This window comes from Leishmania major, chromosome 8 (assembly GCF_000002725.2).
Source record: "Leishmania major strain Friedlin complete genome, chromosome 8".
Classification (NCBI taxonomy): domain Eukaryota; phylum Euglenozoa; class Kinetoplastea; order Trypanosomatida; family Trypanosomatidae; genus Leishmania; species Leishmania major.
Genome location: NC_007249.2, coordinates 17173 through 43496, shown reverse-complemented (window position 1 = coordinate 43496; position 26324 = coordinate 17173). Strand labels below are relative to the sequence as shown.

At 61.1% G+C, this 26324-nt stretch overlaps 7 protein-coding genes across 7 annotated transcripts; all 7 read right to left on the bottom strand.

Moving 5' to 3' along the window:
- Positions 1 to 1652: 1652 nt before the first annotated feature.
- LMJF_08_0130 (conserved hypothetical protein) lies at positions 1653 to 5093 on the bottom strand (the record flags this gene model as incomplete). Its single annotated transcript, XM_001680990.1, has 1 exon — positions 1653 to 5093. One exon carries the CDS (start codon positions 5091 to 5093, stop codon positions 1653 to 1655), a length of 3441 nt encoding a protein of 1146 aa, XP_001681042.1.
- Positions 5094 to 6527: 1434 nt separating this feature from the next.
- On the bottom strand, positions 6528 to 7340 carry LMJF_08_0120 (conserved hypothetical protein; the record flags this gene model as incomplete). The annotated part of the gene is made up of 1 exon (XM_001680989.1): positions 6528 to 7340. One exon carries the CDS (start codon positions 7338 to 7340, stop codon positions 6528 to 6530), a length of 813 nt encoding a protein of 270 aa, XP_001681041.1.
- A 1873-nt stretch (positions 7341 to 9213) lies between these two features.
- LMJF_08_0110 (hypothetical protein) lies at positions 9214 to 11145 on the bottom strand (the record flags this gene model as incomplete). The annotated part of the gene is made up of 1 exon (XM_001680988.1): positions 9214 to 11145. One exon carries the CDS (start codon positions 11143 to 11145, stop codon positions 9214 to 9216), a length of 1932 nt encoding a protein of 643 aa, XP_001681040.1.
- A 1395-nt stretch (positions 11146 to 12540) lies between these two features.
- Positions 12541 to 13896, bottom strand: LMJF_08_0100 (putative dual-specificity protein phosphatase; the record flags this gene model as incomplete). The annotated part of the gene is made up of 1 exon (XM_001680987.1): positions 12541 to 13896. The coding sequence occupies one exon, from the start codon at positions 13894 to 13896 to the stop codon at positions 12541 to 12543; it is 1356 nt and encodes a 451-aa protein (XP_001681039.1).
- Positions 13897 to 15819: 1923 nt separating this feature from the next.
- On the bottom strand, positions 15820 to 19176 carry LMJF_08_0090 (putative adaptor complex protein (AP) 3 delta subunit 1; the record flags this gene model as incomplete). Its single annotated transcript, XM_001680986.1, has 1 exon — positions 15820 to 19176. One exon carries the CDS (start codon positions 19174 to 19176, stop codon positions 15820 to 15822), a length of 3357 nt encoding a protein of 1118 aa, XP_001681038.1.
- Positions 19177 to 20446: 1270 nt separating this feature from the next.
- On the bottom strand, positions 20447 to 22504 carry LMJF_08_0080 (putative ATP-dependent DEAD/H RNA helicase; the record flags this gene model as incomplete). Its single annotated transcript, XM_001680985.1, has 1 exon — positions 20447 to 22504. The coding sequence occupies one exon, from the start codon at positions 22502 to 22504 to the stop codon at positions 20447 to 20449; it is 2058 nt and encodes a 685-aa protein (XP_001681037.1).
- A 1452-nt stretch (positions 22505 to 23956) lies between these two features.
- Positions 23957 to 25846, bottom strand: LMJF_08_0070 (conserved hypothetical protein; the record flags this gene model as incomplete). The annotated part of the gene is made up of 1 exon (XM_001680984.1): positions 23957 to 25846. One exon carries the CDS (start codon positions 25844 to 25846, stop codon positions 23957 to 23959), a length of 1890 nt encoding a protein of 629 aa, XP_001681036.1.
- Between the last annotated feature and the right edge of the window lie 478 nt (positions 25847 to 26324).

Sequence of the window (26324 nt, the reverse complement as noted above, 5' to 3'; positions counted from 1 at the left end):
TCCATCCCCCCACCACCACACACCCTAATGCCCCAACGTACTGTGCAGCTCCGTGCGACACGGCACGCGAAATAAAGAGAGATGTAAAGAAGATGACGAGGAGCAGGGCGGAACGTTGGTGCCGAATCACCTTGTGCTTATCAGCTCTTGTGCGGCTGGGGTAGAACGAGCACGGCTGCAACTGCCTAGTCATGCTCAGAGATGTACGTAAAACGGATGTCGGGAGCAGGAAAGACGCATGTGCAGCTCATTATCCATTCGTCTTCGATAGGTGGTGGTGGCGGGAGGGGGAGGGTGAAAGACTCTGCCCTCTCCTCAGAGAGATGCTACGCCCACACTTGGCTTCGTGCAGGACACTGGATGCAGAGCGCAAGCAGGAATCGTACAGTGAAACAAGACAGAAGGCGCACATCAGTCAAAGCAAGAAAGACTCAAGCAAACACGCAAGCCACAACACCTTCCAGGGAGCGACACGCGCAGCCACTGAAATACGCTTGACAGAGCGACGCGCATGCATGACCACGTTCGCTCTCGTTGGAGGTCAGGGTGTACTGGGCAGCGTCTCGGCTTGTGTACACGCACACGCAACTTCACAGAAAAGCATGCGCGTGCGCGTGTAGTCTCTATAAGCGGTAGCGTTTCCCAACTCCGCTCCTGCCCTCCCCCTCTGCCGTTTCCATTGCTCTCTCGTCTCCGCGGCTTCACAGCATCCAACAACGGCACAATGATGGGGGAAAAGGATGAGGGTTCCGTTCACGAGCGGGGCTGCGCCAAGGCCAGCGAAAAAAAAGAGAGAGAGAGCGAGATGAGAGACGATGAGTCTCTCATCGCCATCTCTGCCGCCCACATGTGCAATGTCCTCGGTGAGCGGACGAGCGGCGAGAGGGAGGAGGGCAGGGAACAGGTGCCACCGCCATAAACGAAAAACGAAAGCGACACAGATACATAGGGCAGGCCGAGGACGCGGCGGAGGTGCCGAGGGGAGAGGACAGAAACGAAGAAAGACAGGTGACGGAAACAGGGCAACTCCATCTAGAAAATCGCCCGCCGCGCTGTCGTCAGACGCCCCCCCCCCACACACACACACACCGGGCCTCTTGGTGCGCCGCACCACTAGCCTTCTTCCGCATGGAAGGCTTATCTAAAACGCAAGGGCATTCAACGAAGCCACAAAAAAAGGTAACGGGGGAAGACTTCGAACACAAAACAAGTGGGTGGTGCCATCCAGCACCGACCGATGCATGCGCACCACGGCACGAGTGCACATGCGCATCGATACAAGACGACTTTCACACCGGTGGCGTCTACGGAGAAACATACAACATGAAGCTCTCGAGAAGGAGAGAAAGAGAAAGAGAGAGCCACACACACGACAGGGGACCGCTGCTCGTCTTGGAGAGACGACGCACCGCTGAAAGCTACCGTACTACAATACTTATACAAGTCGAAGAGAGAGACACCAGAATAGGACAAAGACACACACGCACGCACATCGTCACTTTCTCGCACACATACGCGAGCATGAGAGAGAACATGGAGCTATAGGCATGGACTCTGCGAGGCAGCGAGGGTCCCGCGAGAGAGTCCGTAAGAGAGAGAGGAGGCACCAAGGGAGGAAACCGCACGCGCACAGACACCTGCCACTGCGACGCTCAGAAATTGAGCCGACTGTTCTGTCTCGTGAAGGGGCTCGCTTCCGCTGCTCTCCCAGTCCTGCGGTGTGCAGTGGCAGCGGCAGAGGCAGTGGCAGCCGCCGCACGGCGGTTTAGCGTTGCCACGTGCGAGGGAACTTTTTCCTTCCCCGTGGTGGCTCCGACGAGCGGGCGACATCGCTGCCCGCTAGCCCGCCCCATCCCAGCCTCGACAACACCCGCTTTCTCCGCCGCTCCATGTGCGCTGCCCGTGTAGCTGCTATAGCCAGCCGTGCCGCCGCTGGCGTTCGAGTCGTGGCTGCTGGCGACCGATGACAGCACCGGCCGCGATACACTGTACGATCCGCCGCCCTTCACTGCGGCTGGCGTCCCAGCCGTCGAGACACTCGCGATGATGTACCGACGGGGGGTGCGTGGCGTTGCAGGGACGGCATTGGCAGCACCAGTAGCCAATGGAGTGCGGTGCAGCCCGCTTCCCACAGCCTTGCGTCGCGTCGCGCCGACTAGCGCTGGCGCTGGGTCGACTGTCCGCCGCACTACCCCAGGAGAGCGATTTGCAGGCTCACGCGGCACGTTGCTCTGCTGACGCTCAAAGTTACGCGTCCCCGTGGCGGTCCGAGAGAGCGCCGTCGACGTCGGGAAGCGTCGGCGGCCCATCGTCGGCGTCGCCGTGCGCGCGGCAGTAGGGACGCGCCGCACTGGAGAGGTGTCCACAACACGGTGACAGATCCTCGGCGCGCCACGTCCACTGCCGCACACGGCTGCGGATGACGGTAGTGGAGTCGGCACTGGACGACAACGAGGCCCTTCATGAATGTGGCCGCGCGAGCGTTGGAATAGGTTCGTGCCGGTGGCGGTACGCGTGAAAGCGCCAGGGGCGTGGCGAGGCGGCGCGCCGGCTCGGGCCGCTGCGGCGGAGCCTGTGCGGACAAAGACGACGTTGGTCGTCGCGGAGCGCGTGAAACGCCCTACGTGTGGTCTGCGGCCAAACGGCGCCGAGCCGTCCCTTCGAAGGCACACATGCGAGGCGGTGCGCTTCAGCGGTGACAAGGACGCAAGAGTTCGCTTGAGAGGAGAGGAGTACCAGGACGAAGCGCCGGTGGCAGCAGGTGTCCCGTAGCCGAAGTGCGTGCGCTCCACCGCGGCAGTCCATTGCGGTGCGGCACGCGCTGCCGCACCATAGCTTGCGCCAGTGACCGACGGTTTGGCCGAATCGGTGCGCTGCAGGCGTCCGCGGCCAGCAACGCCTCCGGTGAGATGAGCACGTTCGGCGGGTGTGCTGGCTAGGGCGTGCGATGTGCAGCTGTTCGTCCGCGCAAAGGAGGCGCCGTAGCCGTGCAAGGAAGCGGTGCGCGTCAGATGCGCGAAGGAGGAGTTCGTTCGAGACAGCGCCCCGTTGCGTGAGGGCATCCGCTGCAGCTCGTTGTTGCGCGAGGCGGTGCGCTGCAGCGGCGCTACGGTGCGAGAGTGCTGCCGCACCAGCCGCTGGCGACCATCGCTGCCGAGAGCACGGCCTGCAGTACGCGTGGCCAGCGGCGCATTCTGGCGCCGCCGCTGCCCGTTCACCGGGCCCGCTGGCTTCCCGTGAGGGCCGAACTGAGTCGGCAAGCCGTACATATATGGAGAGTCGTGCAGCTGTCCGCTGCGCCGTACGTTTCCTGCCGTGCTGGTCTTGGCACTGCTGTTACCGTAGAGATGGGGGGCGTGGATCTCTTGCACGCTTCCTCTCGTGGTACGGCGACGACTGGAGCTGCGGTGGTGAAGCGTGACGCGCGCGCTCGACATGTCCAGCACTCGAGTAGGGGTGAACTCGCTCAGCCCACTCGTGCGGCGGCCGCCACGAAAGCACGATGAGCCGGCGCCGCCAGTCGACGGAGAAGTTTGCGGCTGCACGCCACGCGGCGTGTGCACTCCTTCGTTGGCTTTGCCGCCGGTGGTCGCGAGGCGGTCGTCGCAGCGCCCGCCGCCCAGCTCGATCACACCACCGCTATCCTCGTCGCTGTTCTCTGTTTCGGGCGATACCGTCACCAACACGTTCGAGTCGCGTGGCAGGTGTGTGTCACCGGCACCCATGCCGACGTGTTCGTCCAAGAACTGGCCGAAGGTAGGAAAGCGCGGTGCTGGACTAGCGCTGCGGCCTGAGCCGCTAGAGTTGGGACTCACGCTGTGGCCCAGGCGGCAGCGCTCCTGCGCCTGAGGCGTCATCTTCCTCCACGACGCCTCAGGCGCAGGAGCGGCGGTGGCCGGCAGAACGGCACCCTCGCCCTCCGTCGGGGTTGTGGCGCAGTTGGTGCTCGCCAGCTGCGGCTGCAGCGCTTCGCGCTGAAATGCGGCATGGCCGCTCGGACGCGTGTGCAGCGACGGCGCCTCCGACTCCACTACAACTGCCCGCAAAGTCGAGCCGACTGACGACACATGGGGTGTTCCAGCGCTGTAGATATCAGCTACAGCGGTGCAGCGGTCTTCTAACAGAGAGAAGCGCGCACCGCCATTAGGGAGCAACGACAAGGGATCCTCACTGTTCTCCGCCTCTGTGCCCGCGTCGCCTGGTATCCGCCACTTCGACTCGGGCGAGTACTCCACGACACCGACGGCCTCCTCGATGCGGCGCAGCACTTCAGAGCCGCGGACGCCGCGCTCGACCGCAGGAGAGTTTTCCTTTGCCGCGTCTTCTGCACCAGCCCCGGCGTCGGCATCGAAGGCGAGTGCCGCGTCCGAGTTCGACCGACGTACAGAGTGCAGCAGTGATGCGCGCTTGGGGTGCGTGCACGGTGACGATCGGCGTACGTTGCTGAAGCTCGGGGGCACATGACTGAGGCGGGCACTGCTGCGTTCGCCGGACAGGCGCGAGCTCGTCCACGTTTGAGAGGTTGGGCGGGCGGGCGGCGTCTGAGAAGCCGGTCGCGAACTGGATGGCGCACCGCTGTCAGCGCGACCGTCACTCGCACGTCCCACGAGCGTGATCGAAGGGCGCGGCGTCGGCGACTGGTACTGTTGCAACGTAAATCGGAACATCAACCGCATCAGCCGCTGCCCGCGTGGGTCGCAGTATTCCACAATCCTTGTCACCAGCATGGGCCCCGCTCTCGTCCTCTCCAGGAGCCACATCATCGACTTGCAGCTGCTGCAGACGCAGCACACCCACGGCGGGTTGCCCGCCGCCGGCTCTCGACACTGTGTACATGTAGGATATTGGCAGCGGTGGCACTGGTACGTCGCCTCCGTTTCGTCGTCAGATTCCAGCGCAGAGAAGCGCTTTAAGCACCGCTGACACTGATGCTGCGCGACTTCACTCCTCTTCGGACGAGCTGCGGTGTCACGGAGTTGGGCGGAGTGGCGGGGAAGTGCCGACGACACCGTCACCCGGTCGGACTCTCTCGCCTCCTCCTCACCGTGGAAGAGCACCGAGAAGCCCTTTTTATTCTTGAACATGGACAGCATTGCTAGAAGGGGATGCAATGCCTGCTTCCTATGTCGAGGGGAGAGAGGGACAGACGGAGCGCCGCAGAACAAGCCGCTGATCCTTGAGCACACGCACGCTTGTGTGCGTCGGTGCGCATGTGGCAGAGCGCTCACGAGTAAAACGTGCAACACGCCACGCAGCAGAAAACGAAGTGAAGCGTAGAAGACGTAAACGGCGCCGGAGGTGAGGCAGGAGACGTGCGGGGAGAGCACTTCCCCCCCTCTCTAACAAGACAACGCGCCGCACGCGACGAGCCAAGGGAGAGACGTCGGTAGCGGCGATCTAACGGCCACGACGAAACGAAACGGAGCTGCGCCGTCAAGCACACGAGAGCCCAACGGAGAAAGCGCTGAGGGGGCCGGCAAGGGCACAGGAGGGATCTAGAAGATGGATGGTGGGTGGAAAGCAGAGCCGTTCGTAGCCGACGCGACCGGCCACCACAACTCTCTCAGCTTCGCTCGCTGGCGACTGCCTTTGGAGAACAAAACCGTAACAGAGGCGTCGTGGGGGGCGGGCGGGGAGGGGGGGACAGCAGAAGCAGGAGAGAGCCGGTAAAGGTGGGTAGTGGGATGCACACCTACACACACGCACAAGCACACACGATACAACACAGGTGACCTACCCTGTGTTTCTTGTCTGCAGTGCTGGTGTCTCGAGCAATACGTCGTGCCCCGCACGCGTCTAAAGATGGCACTCCGTTCTCCGAGGGGACACTACTTGCGTCCACACGCAGGAGACACAGGATGGAGGTGAAGTGAGTGCAGCACGATACAGATGGCGGAGGAGGTGCGGAGGATGTCAGAGAAGAGCGAAGGTCCAGGCAGCGCGGAAGGGGCGGCAGAAGTCATTCGTGCTGAGCCCCATGTATTGGGAAAAGAAACGTCACCACTTCGCCGGACATTCTGCTACACACGCCGCATGTGCGGTTGGTGAATCTGTTGCCATGGCACAGAACCCTCACTACAGTGACTCACCAAAGTCAGCGCGGCCGCCTCCAACGAGGTCGCCGTATCCTCCCGGGGGGGGGGGGGGGCTCATAAGGCGGCGCAGAACGAGGGGATGCGTAGCGGGGCGTTTCTTGTCGAGGCGTACTTCTTTTTTGTCTGTCAGGGGAGGTTAGCGAGAGAAAGAAAGAGGGGCTCTGAGGAGCCGCCAATGCCTCTTGCACCCACCGCCGTGCGGCAATGCCGCGTGCCCACTGCGAACACCACAGCGCCAGCGCCCTACAAACACAGAGAGCTTACGCCAAGAGAGCCGGTACCACTGCCACAGACAACAGAAAAAACCCCAACAGAGCTGCACCCCGCTGCCGGCGTCGCATGTCACGTGAGTGGCCGCCACGACACCGGACGAATCCACCGGGGAACCACCCATGAGGAGGTGGCGGTGGTGTGGAGACCAGCGGAGAGGGACTAGAACCATGTGCCCCACATCAGGGATCGGCGGCCAAAAGCGTTGCCAGGGCGGACGCCGAGACGCTCTGCCAGCCCCATCAGATAATTCTGCGGCGGGCGATACGGCTCTGCCGGGGTAAGCCTCGCCTTCTCCGCCGTACGTCGCGGCACCTGTAGCACCGGTGTCCACGACTCCGCCTTGCCAGGCGAGGCTGCGTTGAAGGCGTCCAAACTGGCGAGGGACGGGCGGTGCCGGTAGAACTTCTCAAACGGCTGCGTCAGCTCGTTCGCCGGCCGATTGGGGCGGAAGAAGTAGAAGAGCGAAAAATGGCCCTCCTGCGATGCGGTGGTGACGCCATCAAGGGTGGAGCCGGCCGATGTGTTCGTGAGTACACCATCAAAGTGCATGGCGAGGCAGAGGAGTCGCAAGTCAGCTGAGGCGCACATGTCCACCCGCCGAATCGGCGCCAGGTTATGGTGGATGCGACCGTAGTACTGCAACGAGGTCGGATCAGCGATCCGGTACGCCGTGAAGCTCGACGGGTTCTCGTGAGCCGCCTGGCCACCTAGAAGGTACACGACACCGGGCATCACACGCAGCCGCTCCGCCTCCGGCACGATGAGGTGCGACGCCAACGTCAAGTGCGGCACATCTGTCACCGCGGCGAGCGTCAGAAGTTGCTCGTAATTTGGGGCGAGGTGCATGTGCAGCTTCGTGCTGTCATGACTCACCACCTCCCACGGGAGCTTGTTGTACGACACGAGCGAGGGATACTTGAGGTTGGCGCGGAAGCTGCGCGCCAAGGCGCAACTGGTTCCACGGAACATCATGGGTGTGCCTATGCGAGAAACGAAGCGCACTGAAGACCGGTCTAGTAGACGTACTAGCACAAACACACACACGTGCACGTGCGCGCTCTGCAATGCCTCCCTGCTGCACCGTACGGGGTGCGACGCCGGACTGTGGTGGTTCAGGAAAGTCCCAAAAGAGTGAGACGCGAGAAGAGAGGAGGTCAGTGTCGGGAAGAGCACCGTTGTGTGTGTGTGTGTGTGTGTATCCGAGGAGGGAGGGGGAGGGAGGGGGGCAATGCACACGCTGACGTGCCGACGCAACGGAAGCAGCAGCAGGCGGACCAGCGAGAAAGAACGGGCTGCAATGTCGGGCAGAGGGAGGGCGCCACTTTGGACACCGAAGCGCATCACCTCCCTCGGCGGGTTATCCTCCACGCGCATCGCTGAGAATTATGTACTGTAGAACGAGTCGCACGCGGGGTTGTCCTCTGTTTTGTTAGTTTCGTGGAGGGAGTGAGGTAGAGCCCAAGATTCTCGGCCATGGCTGCCGAGGGGCGCTAGCGCCTGCTGACTGAGGCTTACACCATCGCTGTCACCGACAGCACCCTCGTCTGCTCCTCAGCGGATCTCGCATGCGTCTTCTGTTTTGGGGCACCATCGGCAAACACAACCAGTGGAAAGCCTAAACCACTAGGAAAGGAAGAGGGAGAGGGGGTAGAGTGAGCGGAGAAAGAGGCGCTCGCGGGTCTCCACAACTGGCCAGCCAAGCGCATGAGCAGACACCGCGGCACCGCGAAACGCGAAACCGGAGGAGAAGGGGGGGGGAGTATGAGCAACAGCGAGGGACCGTGATTAGGGTGAGGTGAGGAACGAAAAGTAGATTTGGATACTTCCGCGGGTCCGCTCTCTGCCCAAGCGCCAACGCTAGGGGGTCTACTCGACCCCCACCATCTCACCAGCCCCATCGCGTCCTGCGAGGCAGCCGTGGGGAAGAGCCAGTACAGCAATGCCGCCGCCCCCTCCCCCCTCCTCCTCAGCCCCCCCCCTCCCCACACACACAGCTACCGGAGCACGGTCCCTGCCTCACACTCGAGCCATACCCGCCTCGCAGGTCGCCCCACAGCCGCTGCCAGTCATGCCAGTCGCCATACCTCGTGCATTCTCCTCGGCGTGACACCCTGGCTCCCCACACCAGCAGTGGGCCTTGTGAGACGCGTTCGAGTCGCACTGGCACACTGTCCATCACATGGGTGACACCGACGCGTGTGCGCAGCCGCAGCTTGCGCCGATGCAGCGCCATCCAGGGGACCTGACCGTCAACACCCGCGGCGAACCATCGCTCAGACGCTTGCTAGGTCGCAGGCGCTTGGCCCTGTTGTCACCACCACCAGAAGCGGCGCGGCCATTTGGCAGAGAGGGGTGTGGCTCTGCTTGGCATTGGTCCACAGCGAATGGGGATGTGCTGGCCCCTGAGGTGCCATGCGCGTAGGGGGGGGGGTGAGCCCCTGTCATCAAGGGGCGCGAAGAAAAAGAACAGAGAACGAAGCGGAAAGAAGCGTCAATGGTCACAAGAGTCTGTCGGTGAGTGCAGGTGCGTGGACAGCCTCGTGTTCATGTGCACCATCTCATCCTCGCCCTAACCGACAGCTACCTGGAGTGACGAGCCAGTCAAAGGAAGGCATCTACGCGCGATTGTGTTTCGAAGGGAGGGGGGGGGGGGCTGAGAATGAGGAAAAAGGTCCTGCAGGAGAAGAGGGGGGCGGGGCGTGTTCCGTCTGCGTGTGTGAGACGTTGCACACATGACCTCTTCCACCCACCCCCACCTCCTCGATCCGCCCCCAACTATGCGCTAATCTAAAGGGGTGCGAAACAACTGCAATGACAGCAGACGAAGGGCTGGTCAATGCTGACTTCACCGTGGGGGTGAGAGAGCGCCCGAGTCCCCACCAGCATCATCGTCACATGAGTACTTCACTGCTGACGGTGGCGAGGACGATGAGGACGACGGCGGGTCGCAGACACCGGAGAGGATGTCCTCGATGAGTTGCGTGGAAGGGCTTTGAAGCCGCGGACTGAGAGCGCCCCGGCCGCCGGATCGTCTCGATGCCGCCGCAGCAGCGCGCTCTCGCTCACGCCGGCGGCGCGTCAGCAGGTCAATGACGGCTCGGTGTCGCACCAGCGCGTCTCGCAGCTGCAGAATAGTCTTCCGAAGCGTGTCGCTCTCATCCTTCACGTCATCCAGCTCGGCGCGCACATCGCGCAAGTGTAGTGTCTGACGGTCTAGCTGGTTGCGCAACAACTCCTCCTGCGATACCGATTTGGCTACTGCCTCTGCCTGCCTCAGCTTGGCCTCCATCCTATGCAGTTCTGCAGTAAGCCTGCTGTTATCTGCGGCAAGTTGATCGAAGTACTTGCCTAGCTCCATGTTCGCGGTTCTTTCGCGCTCCACTTCATCACCCAGCCGTGTGGCTTGCCCTTGCACCTCCTCAACACGCAGCTTCAGCGTCTTGTTCTCCTGCGAGACTTGGTCGAGGAGAGTAAGGGTGTCCATCATGTCCTGCCGATACGCCTCCGAGACAGCACTCGACGGTGGCGGTGCCGCTGAAACAGTAGCGCTTGGCTCTGTGACAGTGATTTCCCGCTCCAGCGTGGCCCCCGCTGCGGCATCGTTCAGGAGATCGGCCATCGCATCCTCCTCCGTCGCTGTCATCTCTGCCAGAAGGTTTGCGATGCGCGTGCACATGTGTCGTTTCTCGGTAGCGGCCCACTTATCCACATCGCCGGTCTCCGTGTTGAGGGAGCGCAGCAGTCGCAGCAGCCCCTCCGTCGCGCGGATCGCTGAGGGCGGTGCGGTAGCGGCTGATTTTCCAGCGACGGTGCCGGCACACGCCCCCCGCCGGCCAGGTGCACGGGCGTCCTCAAAAGCTTGGATGCGCTGCAGCGCGCTCTGTCGACGTTCCACAAGGTAGATAATCCACTTTAGTAGCTGCGCCGCCCACAAGGGACTCGTCGGGGCGTGCACCAACTGTGCCGCTCTCGGAGCAAGAAGAGGGGACAGCGAAGGATTCTGCGATCGATCGCCCCGGTGCGTCTCAACCGCATGTCGACGTTGCTTCTCAGGGGTGTCCGCCAGCGAGCTCGTCGCCCTCACAGATGGCAGCGGCGCGATGGGAGCCGCGTAATCACCCCTGACCCCGTGTGCTTGTGTAGCTCCGGCTTCGCTGTGCTGTCGAGACACCGCGCTGTGCTGCCCCCGAAGGCCCTCCTCCTCTTCGTTCAACAGGCCGGCAAGATCGTCCATCTCCTGCATCAGCTGCGCGTACGTTGCTGAATGCGCATGCGCAGCTGCAGCCACCCCCACACCCACCCTTTCCGATACCACAGATAGCGATGGCGGTGACCACTCCGCGGAAGATAAGGTCGATACGGGCTCGTGAGCTACCGGGATGGTCACCGGTTGCCTTTCCTGCTGAACGGCAGGCTCCAGGGCGCCGCTGGCATCAGCGTCCGCGACGGGTGAAGGCAGCGTTTGCGAAGGGGCAGCCGCGTTGCTCGGCGGCGGTGCCACCCGCCGCGGGTGAGAGGAAGCGTTCAGCAGTGCCAGAAGGGACTGACACTCCTGCTGAAAAGCCAACAAGTTCGGCGCGGCCTGCGAGACAGAAACCACATCAGACTGCACTTCCACCTCCGTTCCGTCCACCACCAGCGCATGAGCGCGGGAGTGAGAAGGGCGTTGATGCGGCAAGGGCACAGTGGACAGATCTCGGATGCTAGCAATGTCGTTGTAGTAAGGCTGAGCGGCGGGCACGGATGGAGACAAACCGCCGCGTAGCCCTGACCCCATCTTCACTGCACCAGGTGGGGCGTAGAGCGGGGCGTTGGTACGAGTGAGGTGAGGGGTAGCAGAGAGCAACTCACCAGACTGCACTCGAGAGGCCGTCCCCACGTCTGGAGCAGGACACCCGGCCCAGCTGTTGGCCGCTGCAGACGGCGTGTCCATCCGCCGAAGCGCAGGCGAGGGTGTTGCTTGCTGATGGGCCACATCCGTTCTCACAGCAGCACGAAGTAGCGAGAGATCCGCATCTACCCGCGATTCATTCTCCTTTACAGGCGCCACGGAGAGGGGAGTGTAGGTGGGGTAGCTCAGCACTGAATACGGAGTGGAGTACTGCGGCGATGCCATCTCGAGTGAAGAGGCAGTCGGCGGCGTGTTGTACTGCTTGCGTCTGGCGCCGCGTGTGAGATCGTCTGATTAAATGACAAGCTTCTTCGCCCGTGCTGAACACAAGAGGAACAAGGCTAGCACTCGGGACCAAGCGTGAAGCAGAGCATGAATCCATCCATAGCACTACACGGGTGGCCCAGCCGCTTGCCCACATGCGAAAGATGAGCAATGCACACAGAAACAGGGGGGAGGGCAGCGGCCTCAGAGCGCGACAGTAGATGGAAAAGGGAATCGACGAAAGACAACAGGATGCACACTGGAAAGGACAAAATAAGAACATGACAAGCGCAGCGAATTCCCGAGTCGCGGACACACCGGGCCGTAGTGCATGGAGCAGCGGCAAAAGTCGCACGCGCGCGGTAAAGTGCGCTGCGAGCAGGGCTTTGGGGCGTCAACACGGGGGGGGGCGAGGCCTTTGTCTCACATCTTTCTCACTGCGCCTCTACAGACAACCTTTCCCATCCCACTCGCTTGCATTTCGCGCTCCGCCAGTGCAGTTATCGCTCTGCTGCGACACTCGACCAAAAGTGAAGGGACGTGAGCGCGGTGGCCTCTTCGGTAGCCGCTAAGTGACTGCTCCAATGCCTTTCCAGTTGCTGCTAGTGTTGTTGTGTACTGACAAGCAAAGAGCCGACCATTACCAAGCATGAAATACGCACACAAGCACACACACGCAGCAGCGCCCGATACACGCCTGTTTACACCCGGACACACTCGCCGACACCGCGCAGAAGAAAGCAACACACGAAGGCACGTCCGCATTCCGTTCTCGAAGAGCAGTCCAGAGTAGCAGCCTGGGGTGGAGAGGGATACGTATACATTCACATGTGCGCGTTTGTGCTGTATGTTTGTGTGTGTGTGTGTGTGTGCGTGCGTGGGTCATGTTGAGCGCTGTGCAGAACACAGACGGTAGGAGGCAAAGAGGAGAACGGGAAAACATAAAAAAAAAACAAGAAAGGAACGCTTAAAAAATACGAAACGCCCCGGCGTGACGTGACGCGTAGGGAGGGGAGTTCACGCAGGCAGCGTCACCTCTGCCTCCTTGCTAGCAGGCGCTACCACACCCTGTGTTCGCACTGCACCATCGGCATCAGCCGCTGCTGACTCACCGCCCGTTGGAGTCGTGAGGTGGTCGCTGAATCCCGCCATGTCTTGCACGAAACTGTTCGACATACTCTGGTGCTCCGTCATGATCTTCTTCAGCTTTGGCCCAGTCGCGTACTTAATCTGCTTGCCGGCTGCCGGGGGTAGCTGGAGCAGCAGCTGCTGGAACTGCCCTGACTTGATGCCGTGTAGTACGTCCTCGCGGCAGGTGAAGAAGACAAAGCAGAGCATCGCCTTCTCCGTGCTGCGACCGCGAAGCAGGCTCACGGCGGCACCGGCGTCCTTGTACACGTGTGTGTCGCCGTCTTTGGCTGCACGCTGCTCGTCAACACCGTCATTTTGCTTCCCCGGCGCCACCCCAAGATCGAACGCCACCAAAGGGTCCGCGGGGCCACTGTCACCGGTCGACGGCACCGCCGGCCACGACGCGGGGAATCGCGCGTCGCCTTCCACTGCCACTCGACTGCCATCACCACAGGTGCCAACCGTGCCACTGTTGCCCGCGCTACCAGCCCCGCCGCCGGCCACAACGTAGGTGACGACATGTCGCACCATGCCGATGTGTTTCTCGAATAGCTCCCGTACGTGCGCCTGCGACGTTTCCGCGTTCAGGTTGCGCATGAACCAGCACAGTTCGCTGTACCGCCTCGTGCGCTCCTCGAAGGAGAGACTCTCCTGCAGCTTCCGCAACTCCTCCATGAAGCCAATGTTCGGCTCCGCGCAGGGTCGACGCGCACCAACATACTTCATCGCCTCTGCCACGGACCAGCCGTTCGTGTAGATGAGGTATGCTAAGACGATCGTTGCGGAGCGGCTGCGGCCTTTTTGGCAGTGTACCAGCACCGCCGGCCGCGTAGAGCTCTCACCTCTTGCGTAGCGATAGTAGCGCCCGCGAATGCTGGTGATGAGGTCGCGCGTGGGCTGAAAAAGTGCCGCAATATCGGCTGTGGCGGAGTCGTCTACCTTGAAGGTGAAGATCTGCACCTTTTTATCCACCGACCAGTACTCCTCTTGAGAGACGTTGATGATGTAGCGGATTTGATGTCTCGCCAAGAAGGCGGCATCCTGCGCGTCCTTCACGCTTCCCAGATACAAAAACTCCAGGATCTGCGTTGCCGGCACGTCCTCACAGCGCGAGCCGCGCTGGTGCACATGGCCAGACCGCAGAGGCGAGCGAGACCCGCGCGATGGACACGGTGACGGGTCCAACGCGCGCAAGTCTACCACCTGCGAGCAGGCTGTCGCTGGGGTAGCACCGCCACCCATGCTGCTCGCCAGCATGAAGAGCGCATTTTGCGGCCTCCCTTTCTTCTTCTTTCTCGTACGATGGATCGAGCCTGCAGCGGCTTCTTCCGCACTACAACAGGCCCCCCCTGCGGGCGATGGAGCGAGGGAGGTGGAAAGGCTGCGCTGCACGTTCGCATTGCCGTCACTACTACCGGTGTGGTCAGGGAAGTCACCGAAGCTAAGCCCGCCATGGAACGAGTTTGGCGGCAGCTCGGGCATCGACCGCGGCGAGCTTGTCTCGCGCACACTCACACCGGCAGCACTACCGCCGCCACCAGAGCGCTGCATGCAAGTCACGCGTATTCTACAAAAGCCAGCAGAGCGAAGAACGCAACAAAAAGAAGGTGAAGGCAAATCACTTGTCCGGTGTATTTTTCACGCACGTATGTGCGGCAACGGCAGAAAAACGCAGGGGGAGGGGAGGGGAGGGGTTGACGGGAGCGAGGACAACGCCACGCGAAGAAGCAGAGTAGATATTGAAATCGAAAAGAGAGAGCGGAATGGGTGCGGCCGATCCGCACACAGACACACAGACCGGAAGCCACGAAACGCGATTAGGCGCGACGGAGAGAGAGAGGAGAAACGAAAGGGGGCGTTGGCGAATAAAGCGTCTGTGGCTGCCGCACGAGTTCGCCACAGCCAACGCCTGAGCGGCGTGGCGGCCAAGAGTGATATGGGTGAATAACACCCTCCGCGAACGTTCTCAAGGAGCAGGAAAAGCAAAAGCGGAAGACGAGAAGTAAAAGAAGGACGAGGTGCGTCTCCCTCCCACGCTGATCACAGCGGACCTTCGACTCTACAACTAGCCAAGGAGGGGGCGCCTTGTTCGCGGAGCCCCTCCTGTGATGACGGGGTTTGGGCCGTATAGAAGGCGTTCGAGTTTGGATGCGCTGCTACACAACCGGAAACACCAACGAACAACTGATAAGGCAGAGCAGGAGGGAGGGGAAGAGAGAGGTGCGGATGATGACGAGCAAAAGCAAATGCTTGAAGGAAATGGCGTACACACCTGTGAACGGCGGCCGGACGGTCGCCACCCTCGGTGACGCGGAAGCAGAGGAAGGCGGAGGGTATGATACACTAGCCATTGAGGCATAGATGCCTCGCAGCGTGTAGGGAGGAGGGGGCGGAGAGATGCCAGGTGCGACACAGACCACGGGGTAGAGAAGTAAACTGCAAAGCCGGAGAAAAGGCGGAAAGAAAGGAGGGCGAAGAGCAAACACAGGAATTACGCGTAGGATGATGTGAGCACGTGTGGAAACATGCACCGAGACAGCGAGTCCCGCACATGGTTACGGGCAAGGCAACGCCGGGTGCGCCGACACCACATCCGTACACATGCTTCTGCTGATACATACGAAGGAGGTGGTGGTGGGGAACGGGGAGGGAACGGATCTCAGACTGCAGTGGTTCGGGTCATCACACGCCATACTGCCGCCACCACCACCACCATTGGGAACGCCGCTATTCGCCTCAGGACAAGCGCCAGATCCACGGTGCAAATGCGCACCGCTCGACGCCGCCGGCCGTCGCACTTTCATTTCTTTCGTTGCAGCGAAGCGAGTGGGGAAGGGGGGAGGAGGAGTGGTAGCTGGATAGCCCCGCGTGTGTACGTGCGTGGGGCGACGGGGTGGGGAGACTCGAGGACTGCTAAACATCCTCACGTGTGCAAGAGAGTCAGATATGCAAACCACGGGCACGGAGTCGAAAAGCGAGTGCCACGCACGTACGGTTGCGCACATACGCACACAGACAGACAGAGGGGTCATTCTTCATCGTCACACGGGTCGACGGTCAGACCAGCCGCACCGTCCAGCACGCACAGAGCAACACCAGAAACGTCATGGACCGCTTTCCTTTCAAGCCCTTCCCCCGCTGCTCTGGCCCTGACCCCAGCGATTGTTAGTGTACACCCACCAGCTCCGCCAGCTTCACAATGAGGGCCTCGCTCAGTACAGGATAGTGACATCGCACCGTCACCAGAATCCCTTTGGAACCGTCCACTTCCTGCTCCTGCAGGAGCACCGCCACATGCGTGTGTGCCAGCTCCGACTTGCGGCCGTGCAGGAGGCCGTACATGGAGAGCGCATCCTTGAACACATCAATCGGGGACAGGCGCAGCTGTGGCATGGCAGCCATAACTCCAGTCATAATCGCTGTCTTGTTGCATGGCACAAAGGCCGTGGCGATCGGGGCTGCCGCGAGGGCCTTGCCGACAACATCCTCGAGGTACTCGTGAGACGTGAGCACGGAGCCCGGCATCACCGGCTTCGAGAAGTAGACGTACTCTAGCGGTAGTGTCAGTGCTACCTGGTGATGCTTGCGCTCTGCAGTCCAGCTGAGGTTCAGCGACAGCGGCGCGTCCGCAAGAGACGAGGGCAGGTGACTCAGCCGCACAACAATCGGCACCCGCACCGTCGCCGACCCCTTCAGCCTCTCGACCACTGTCACGGAAGCGCCGCCACTCGCGTCCTCGGCCACATCCGACTTCACCGCCTCGAGGCGCAGCGTAACGTCCCCCATGGCAAATGCGGCCGTCGGCATGGCCGTCAGGCGCACGTCGCGAACAACGCTGCTGCTCGTGGCGTTCACACACTCCACCGTGCCGCTGAGGTGGAAGCCGTCCCTGCGCACCTTGCAACCTGTCACCGTCACGTACAACCCCAGTGGACGCTCCTTGTACAGGGCGACTGGGACCGCCTCAACGGCGTGAGACGCCACCATCGCATCCGCGTATAACTCGTTGCCGCCCTTGCCCTTGTGCTGCTGCTGCTGAAGGAGCTGGGCGTAGGACAGTGTCTCCGGCAGGCGTTCATCGGCGCGCAGGGCGCGAGTAACGTCGATACCGCGCAGCTTGCGCGTCGCCTCGTCCTCCTCGGGTGAGTTTGATCGGCGCCACTGCGCCGCCTTCTTTTCCTCGTAGTCTGACGGCTTAGACAGTTGGCGGTTGATGCTGAAGACCTTCTGCGGACAACGGGACCGCGTGTGTTGGCGGTGTCGAGATTCTGCGCCAGCAGGGGAGCCGAGGCCGCCATCGCAGCAGATTGGCTGCGCAGAGCGCAGCGGCCGCGACGGGGCGCCAAAGTCCTCGGATGCGACCACGCTCGCATCTGCCGAGTCACGCAGGTAGTAAGGGGCCATCTCCTCCCGCCGCGCCAGCTCTGAGCGGCGCTGCTGTTCGATACGGTATTCCAAGTTGAAATCAGCATTCAAATCATCATCCCCACTACCGCCGAGACCACCGTAGCCACCCAGCGCACCACCGTCGCTGCCGTCGTCCTCGTCACTGCCGCTCAACGCCATGAGCATCGCGACGTTCTCGCAGAAGGGGGCATCCAGATCCACGTCTTCTGGCAACTCGATCGCATCCTGCGCCCCGGCAGCCACGGGGGGGAGGACTGCCTCGTACAGCTTTGGCCCTACCTCGGGATGCTCCATCACCTGATAATGGACCAGATGCGCGCGCTCCAGCACACTTGGAAACGCGCTATGACAGAAGCGTCGTAGGCCACGATGAGCTCGCGCAGCGGCCTCCTCGGCTTCCGGCAACAACACTCTGCGTGTGAGCTCCGCCAGCGACGGGACAATCCGCTGCTCTCCCTCTTCGGCTGCGCGGCACTCCTCTTCGCCGTTGCACAGCTGAACATGACGAGCACACGGCTGATACACGTACGCGGCAATCTTTCCCACCGCCGCCACACAAGCCAGCTGCACCTCCGCGGGCAGCAGTGTGATGGGCTCGGCGAGAAGAGCCCGGCACGCCTCCGCAATGTCGGGAAGCCAATGCGGATACTCGCCGCAGATGAAGGCGGCGGCGCAGAGGATGCGCCACTGCGTGGAGTGCTGCCGGTCGCCGCCGAGCAAGCGCACATTTGTCAGCAGCGGGACTATCTCCTCCACACCGGCCCGCCGCACACCGTTCACGCGCGACAAAATACAGACCAGCTCCTGCTCCATGAAGCCGCCGTGGGTGTACACCGTCAGCTCCACCACGCACAGGTCGAGCAACACACTAAGGTACCACTCAAAGTCCTGGATCCACTCGTAATCGTCCGTCTGCGCCGTTTCGATGATCGTTCGAATGACGGCGTTCGACCACTCCTCGTCAGGTGGCGTGCGCACGCAGCGGTCAAGCATTTCGTTGATATGCGAGATCACCGTCTTGCGCGTGGTCAGGTCTCGCAAAAGGTACAAAGCCTTGAGTCGGATGGTGCTGTCTGGGTCGTCCAAGCACCTCAGCACCACCTCCCTCTGATCCGCGAGCAGCTTTCGGCTTTCAGAGGAGGCGACCAGCAGGGAGAGTGCCTCCAGCCCGAGGAACTTCAAGTTCGGATCGGCGTCCTCGACAAAACCACGAATCTTCTCCGCAGCCAACTTTTTCAGCGACGACACTTGGCTCATTCCATTCGCAACGGCCAGGAGGCACTCGTACTGCACTGACTTGGCGCCGGTGGTGTTGATCAGGTTTGTGATGGGCTCCACAAGCTTCTTCCCCAGTCTCGGCTCGAGCGGCGCGAAGTAGCCGAACACCTTCACAATCTTGATCAGTGTCCAGTTGCTGTGCACGGAGGACAGAAGGGAGTAGAAAGGGACGGCCAAGCCTAGAAAATTGGCTGGGTTGCGCCGCGCCAACTCGCACAGCACGCACACGACGGCGCCGCGTACGGCGGGGTCGGTGTCCATCTTTTCGTTGTTGTCTTCGAGCTTCTCCTTCAGTCGGACGTATGTCACGCGCAGCGACTCGGGGTAACTTAGAAAGACGCGGTAGAGGCTGAGCGTCGCCTTCTTGCGCACATACGCACGAGGGTGACCCAGCAGGTTGACAACGTCCGCCACGACGTCGTGCGCCATGTCAGGGGTGCAGATTGATGCGATGCAGTACAAGGCGAGGCCAACCTCAAATTGGTTGCTACTGCTCAAATCGCGCTTCAGCGACGCCGTCATGAGAGGAATGACGTCCGTGTCCTCGGTAAAGGTGAGGCAGGCAGCCAGGTAAGCAATGCGCTTGTGCAGAAAAATGGAACTCGCCATCATCTCCACGACGCGGAAGTCAGCGTACTGCGAGCTATACCCAAGCATGTGAAAATAAGTCGCCTTCTGAATCGCCACCATTTTCACGAACGGATCGGCGACGTTCACCTCATTCTTCGTGTCCGCGATGTACCTGTCTACCGCCTCCTCCTCTGTTCCTCCTGGGGCGCTGCGGAGGTTGCGCACCACCGCCGCGAGAGAACACTGCGTGAAAGCGGCGAGCGACATGCGGAGGGGTGCAACCAGACAACGACGCGAAGAACACGAAAACCGGAAAAAATATAACGAGAGTCAGCGTGGGCGAGTATGAGCAGGGCACGGAGATGACACCACTCACAATACCGGAGTCAATATCCCCCCCCCCGTCCACTCCTTATGTGGCTCTCACCAGCGCTGGTCTCGCAGCTAATCAGAGTCCTCGCAGCCACACACACACACATACATACACAAAAAGCAGAGAGAGAAAACAGTGGCCAAGCAACGGCAAACAACGCCCACAATCGACACGCTTGTGGTGAGCACCCTATGCGCTCAAAAGCCGCTTGCTCTCCTCACGTCTCTGTTGTTGTCGTTTGCTTGCCTGTAGCCGAGCCACTTTTTCGTGACCGTACACCGATGGGATCAATGAGGAAGATCATTTGACGCTCACACAGGAAAAGGGAAAAAGGATGGCATCAGGAAGGAAGTGGGTGCACCATGTAGTCCCGATAGTGACGACAGCGAAGACGTCGGCGTCTTGATTGTGCGCCGGTGGACGCTGTCACACCAGCTAAGGGATGTAAAGAGACCACAACCCCACAAAAAGAGCGAGATCATGCGCAGCCAGTCTGGGCCATCGCATCGTTGCAGTGTGTTCCACCGGTGCGCTGGCACCCACGGCCCGGCGGCCGCGGAGAATCCAGACGTCAAGGGCTCATAGGCTTTCTTTAAGGGGGTGAGCCCTAGACCTCCGTTCATGAAATCCCAGAGCGGCCCCCCCCCTCAGCCTCACTCATCAAACCGAAAGGTGACGAGAAGGGCAGCAACCGCTCTCCGATCAAAGCCTCTCATCGCCCGACACCTCCCTCTTTGTTGTTGCAGCCGCAGATGTCGCCTCTCACACTTTCTTTTTTGTTGCAGGGGGGGGGAGGCTTGCCCTTATCGCCGGCGCGTTCACAAAGAGTTGAACATGAACGCGCGCTTCAGTGTGAGGGGCACGAGGCACCCTAGAGCAGCTTCTGCCGAGCGGATGCGCAAGCCGAACCCCTCATGTATGTCTGTGCACCCCCTTCCTCCTCGGGCGTTGCCTTCCCGCTGAGCGAGGAGACCTAGACACACAAGCACACGCACACATACGCACACATCAAGAGAGCAACCGTATCCGACCCTACACATAGCACCATCAGAGCCCCAACAGCTCGACGAGACATGGCAGAGCGACCATTGCACATATTACACGCTAACAGCACACAGGCACTGATGCCCAACCAAAGAAAGAGGGGGAGGGCTACCTCAGCAACTAGATCGTGGCACCAGTCACAGATCCCGTCTTCTTCTGTTTGCTCAGCAGCTCTGCCTTCACCTCGTCGAGTTTGCTGCGAGCTGCCCGCACCGCCTCCATCGACCGTCCCACTATCAGCAAATACAGCGGCTTTTCCCCCTCCTTCATCCGCCGCGAGTGCTTGTAGCGTGGGTCGAAGTACACACCCTTTCGGATCAACGATGTCTCCGTCTCCTCCGCGATGGAGCGCATAAAAGTGCCGCTCTGCAACTTGCCACGCACGGCATCGGGCAAGTCATTGATGGGGTACTCACTCTGAAAGCGCACCATCGTCGCCTCGTCCGCCGCCATCGTGGTCGCCGTGGTTGTTTTCTGCGCAAATGCCAGCGCCTTGGAAATGCGGTCCTCCTGCGCAGAGGACAACGTCAGCGCGCCGCTGTGCGCACCGCGGTGCAGCGTCAGCGCCATCGCGTTCGCCGCTGCCTCCTTCGCCGACGCGGCGCGGGCTCTCGATTGCACCGGCACCGCAGTGATGTTCGCATTTTCGTCGCTCGAGGCATCCGAGTCGGACTCTGAGGAAGAGCTGAGAAACTGCTCTAACCCGGCCGCGCGGGCAGCCTCGCGCATCTTCTCCTTCTTGTCACGATCCGTGAAGCGCTGCGCCTTCGCGTCGCGGTAGCCGCGAAAGAAGCCGCTGTTGTACCGGGCATCACCAGACTTGCGCAGCGCACGCACCTTCTCCGCAACCTCGTACAACTCCTCTGGCACTCGCTGCTCTGCGCGCTCCAGCCCTTCCACCAGCTCTGGAGCGATGTCGTCATCCTTACCACGAGTGAAAAAGCTCACGGCACGCCCGCTGCGCCCGGCACGGCCGGTGCGGCCGATACGATGCACATACGCCTCGTAGTGGTTGGGCAAGCGATAGTTGATCACGAGGCCCAGATACGGAATATCCAAGCCGCGCTCTGCAACTGCGGTGGCGACGAGAATAAACTGCTTGCCTGGAACAAAGTGCTCCAGCGCGAACTCGCGGTCGATGGGGTCCATGCCGCTGTAGAGTGTTGCCACGCGGTTGGCGTAGCCCAGCGTGGTAAGCCGCCCCAGCAACTCGTCTACCTCCTCCTTCCGTTGAGTAAAGACCAGGATTAGGTTCTGACCGTCACCGCCCTCATCGCCCAGCAGCGCCACTAGCTTTACAAGACGTGGGCTCATGTCTGCCTTGATGTTGTTCGCGTCGTACACCTCCTCGTCGAAAAAGAAGAACTGCTGCTCGACATTTGAGGCAGGCGTCGGTTTTCCGCCGACGGAAATGACGACGGGGTTCCGTAGGTGCTGCGCTACTACCCCGCGCAGCTCCTTCGGCATCGTAGCGCTGATCATCCCTGTTACGCGGTCAGGGCGTATGTTTTTTAGAAACGCTTCCACGTGCTCCATGAAGCCGCTGTCGAAGAGGCGGTCCGCCTCGTCAACGATGACGAAGGAAACGCGGGACAGGCTCAACGTCTTCCCGCCGTTCACTGTGAGAAGGTCTAGCAGACGACCGGGCGTTGCCACCATCAACTCACACCCCACCTTGGCATGACGAATATTGTCGGATAGTGACGTGCTGCCGTACGAGGCGACGCAGCGCAGCCTAGCAGCCTCCCCCAGCTCGTCGAGAAGCGTGAATACCTGCATAGCGAGCTCCTGCGTGGGAACAAGTACCAGCCCTATAGGACCCTCGCCCTTCTCACACCGCGGCTGGTCCGCGCAGTGCCGGATGAGCGGCAGCGCGTAGCAGAGCGTTTTGCCGGACCCCGTCTTTGCTGTGAGGAGTAAATCCCGTCCGCTCATCAGCGCAGGCACGCCAAGTGACTGCACCGCAAAAGGGCACTTGTACTCGTGCTCCTCCAGCACCTCCAGCACGCGATCCGGCAGTCCGGTGCCATGCCAGGAGCGAATCGGCCGCGGTACATCTTGCCCGCGAACTTTTGCCCCATCCAGCTCCCGCAACAGCTCTCGCATCTCCTGTGCTGTGAGGTTCGTCATGTCCGGCGGCACCACGTAGAAGTCTGTGCGAATGGGGGCGTAGTTCATCTGGCTGTGGTCCACGTACGTCAGCTGACGCAGCTTCTTTTCATCCCCCGCTGGCGGCGGCGGTATCTTTCGCGAGACTATACCGGCAAGAACATCAGCGGATTCATCCTCCGCATTCACCACCGTCAAAGCCGTCGACTGCGCCACTGGCTTCAGCAGCTCCCTTTTCAGGCGATTCAGCGCCGCCTCGGCAGCACTAGCAGGCGTGAGTCTGAAGCTGCTCCCCACCCCTCGCAAAAACGCGGCGGGGTCATTTCGCGCCGTGGCAGAAGTCGAATCTCCCGCTTGTGCTTTCGCACCTGCCGTCACTTTGGCGTACAACAGAAGACGTTTTGATGCATCATCGTCTTCTGAGTCATCGGAGTCAGAGGCGGTAGTCGCGGTAGCGCTGCTGAGAAAAGAGGAATCCTCGTCGAGAGGACCGCTCAGCCTCTCGTACGAGGCACCACCTTTAGCTGCACCGTCCGTGACGGCCTCCGTCTCCCCGTTCGCCGACGTGGATGGCCCTAGACCGCCACCATCATCGCGCGCCCGCTTAGGCATCGCCGTGTGTGTGAGTGTGTGTGGGGGGGGGGGACAGCAAGGGAGCTCTTGCCAGGGAACACACGGGCTAAAAAGAAAGCAAAACAAAAGATGGAGAAGCGTCCTCGCAGTCTTCTATGCCGGCAGATCGACAGCGCTCTACGGCCCTCTGGAAGTCCCTCAGCGAGTGTCAGATGCGCCACCACTGCACCACACACGCTCCACAGTTGAACGCGAAGAAATCGCAGGGCGAGAAAGATGTAAGCAGAGCACCACGAGTGTGGTTCGTCGACGTGAAGCCCAACCACAGCAGAAGAAGTGGTACAAGAGTGCGACAGAGATACAGGGAGAAGCGAAGGAAGTAGACGATAAGCAGAAGCAAGCGACCGGAAGGGTGGTTGTGGTGTATTCCGCTCTTGTTCACCCTCCTTCTAAGACCGGCTGCAGTGGCGGCGAGGAGGCGTCACCTCTATATGCACGCCGCATCCCTCCGCTAGCGATTGGGCCGTGCTGAGGTGTGTGTGAAAAAGAGCAATTCAGCGCGCGCAATCTCTTGGGAGCACCGACCACTGACCTAACACCCCGCCGAGCACACGGTGTGGGCTTCGCACCGCCGCCACCACCACCCCAAGACCCGCCTCTTTTTCTTCTGCACATCTTTTCCTCCGCTGAACGCGGCAAGAGGGGGAAAGAGGTGCATGCGAGACAGAGACTGCCGGCCTGCGATGTCACCTGAATTGAAATGCAACAAGGTTAAAAACGCGGCGCTGGCACCTGTCTTGCAGGCCCCACACATCACCAAAACAAAAAGCCTCCACGGGCCACTATGTGGAAAACGTCAACGGCGGCGGCCTGAGGTCCCACAACAAGTGCGCCGCACCTCGCACAGGTTGCCTCTCCGACGAGACTTCCCTCCCCTTGTGCACAGCCTCAATCGATCTCGCCCAGTTGCTTCCGTGCAGCAACGTGCACACGGTGCTCGAGAGAGAACAGCTTGTGATTGCCGCTCATGGGCAGCGGGAAAGGTAGCGCCTTTGGCTCCACACAAATAAAAGAGTACGGAGACTCCTCTTGCCGCTCCTCCGGCTTGAATGCAGTCTCGCACGCCTCTCGATCCAGGCAGTCCGTTAGATAGACGTACCCAAGCAGTACCTTGGTAGGATAGTGCTTCGGGAACACCTGGCCTGGCGACATGAACTTTGAGTACTGTACCTCCACCTCCTTGACGTTTATCGGCTGCGACGCGGCCGCGTGAATCCACAGACGGCCGCGATACGTGGTCCCCCACACGCGACCTTCGTGTCGCTTTATACCGGCCACGAGCAGGCTCGCCCATGGCTGGTGCATGGATAAACAAATGCCATCATCCGTGTTGCGCATAATCGATGTCACGGCGAAGCGAGAGGGCGACGCCACAGCAGACGGATCCACGAGCGGCGGGCTGGTGGAGCTGCCGGCGGCTTCGGTGCCGTGCTCGATCGCCGCGTCTTGATCTTCCTCAAGCAGCGCCTGAGGCACAACAATAAGCTTCGACTTTGTCTTCTCCGCCTCCGCCGTCTCCTCAGCAAACACCTCCACATCGTCTTCAAAATAGCTCTGCTGCACTCGTCGAGAGACCTCCTCGAAGCGGCGCTGCGTTGGTCGCGATGTCATAGGCATCGAGAGCCCCTCTTGAGCTGGCGAGTTTAAGTCCGCAGCGTTGCCGCCGCGCCCGCCTCCGCTCTTGTCCTTTTTGCCACTAGCCGCCGACTCGACTCGCGTGCCGTCGGGGCTGTACCAGATTTTCTGGAGCAGCGACGGAAGCGGCTCTGCGCCGGTGGGCACGACTCTTTGGTCCGCATCGTGCGGCTCCTCGTCCTCCACACCATCCTCCGTGACGACCCCATCTCCATCCGCTCCCCCAGAATTCTCCTTGCGCGCCCCCAGCGCCAGGTTCTGCGACACAAACTCTGTATGCACCTGATAGGCGCCGCACTGGCGGTGCATGAGCTCGATGTTGCGCTGCCGCTCCGTTTCCGCGGCGGACTTCTCGGCCGCTCGGCGCTCCTCTGGCGACATCCACGCACTCTGCGGCGAGAACAGCGTGGCCGACTGGTCGTCGATAACGGTAGTTCGCTTTGCGCGATTCTGCGCGTACTCCAGTAAGCGGTCGCGCCGCTCCACCGCTGATGTATAGTCCTCCTGATTGAGCTGCTGGGCCGCCTCGCTCAGCTTGCCTTCCTGGACCGAGATCTCGTACGCGATGCATCGGGACGGCTCCAGTCCACAGGCGTAGCACACGTCGTCCGCCTCCTGCTCGCAGATGACCCGACCGCAGTTAGCACAGCTTCCACGCATGTTATGGACCGTGGCAAAGCACCCGCACTCAAAGCGGCCCGGCTTCAGTGCCTCGGCGGATGTGCTTGTCTTGCGGTTTTGATCGACATGGACGCCGCGCTTGCCTCGCTTCGCACCTCCGGTGCCGCGCTTCGTTATGTTGAGGGTACCACCTTCGCCTCCCCCGGCCGATGCGGTCGAGCTGGATGGCGCGTTCAAGACACTCTCAGCCTCAAAGGCTGGGCCCGACTGCTCTCGCCGCCTAGTCACCTCTGCAGCAAAGGCGTCTGACAGCATCAGCGTTTTGGCCCACTCCGACACCTCTGCGCGCGTCTTTACGCGCACTAGCTCGGCTGCCATCCCAGTTAGCTCCTCCTCCGAGAAGCCGAGACAGTTATTGCTGCGGACCTCATCGCATATAAACTGTAGCAGCGCGGCGGTCGTGTAGGCGTTCTCGCCACTTGCGTCCTTCTGGTGCGGCCTTGCCCAGCGTTTTGGCGGCATGTCTTGTAGGGTTTCAAGCGAAGCCCAAAAGGAGAACAGGAGACAAACCTACTGGGTGTACTTCCGATGCGAAGCAGACGAGACCGAAAACTATGTGCCTCGCACCTCTGTGGCGGCTGTGTGCGGCACAACGACGGCCGTGACGGCCTGTGTTTCCGAGTGAGGTTTTAGCGGCACTGTGCAACTCTTTGGCGGAGAGCGGAGGAAAGGAGGCACGAAGAGAAGCTGGAAACAATGGCGATAGTACTGCGAGGTCCACAACTCAATCACCATTACCACAGACTGAAGTTCGACACAGCGATTGAGTGTCAAAGGACGGAACAGGCAAGCACCACGAAGCCATTCGGAGAAAAAAAACTCACACAGAAGGAGATGCTTACAACTCCTCCTGCAAGGGCCAGAAGCCATTCAATGGCGCGAGCAGCGCACAAGCAGAGCGAGATACCGACCGCTGCCAGAGTTTATTTTGAAGTATCTT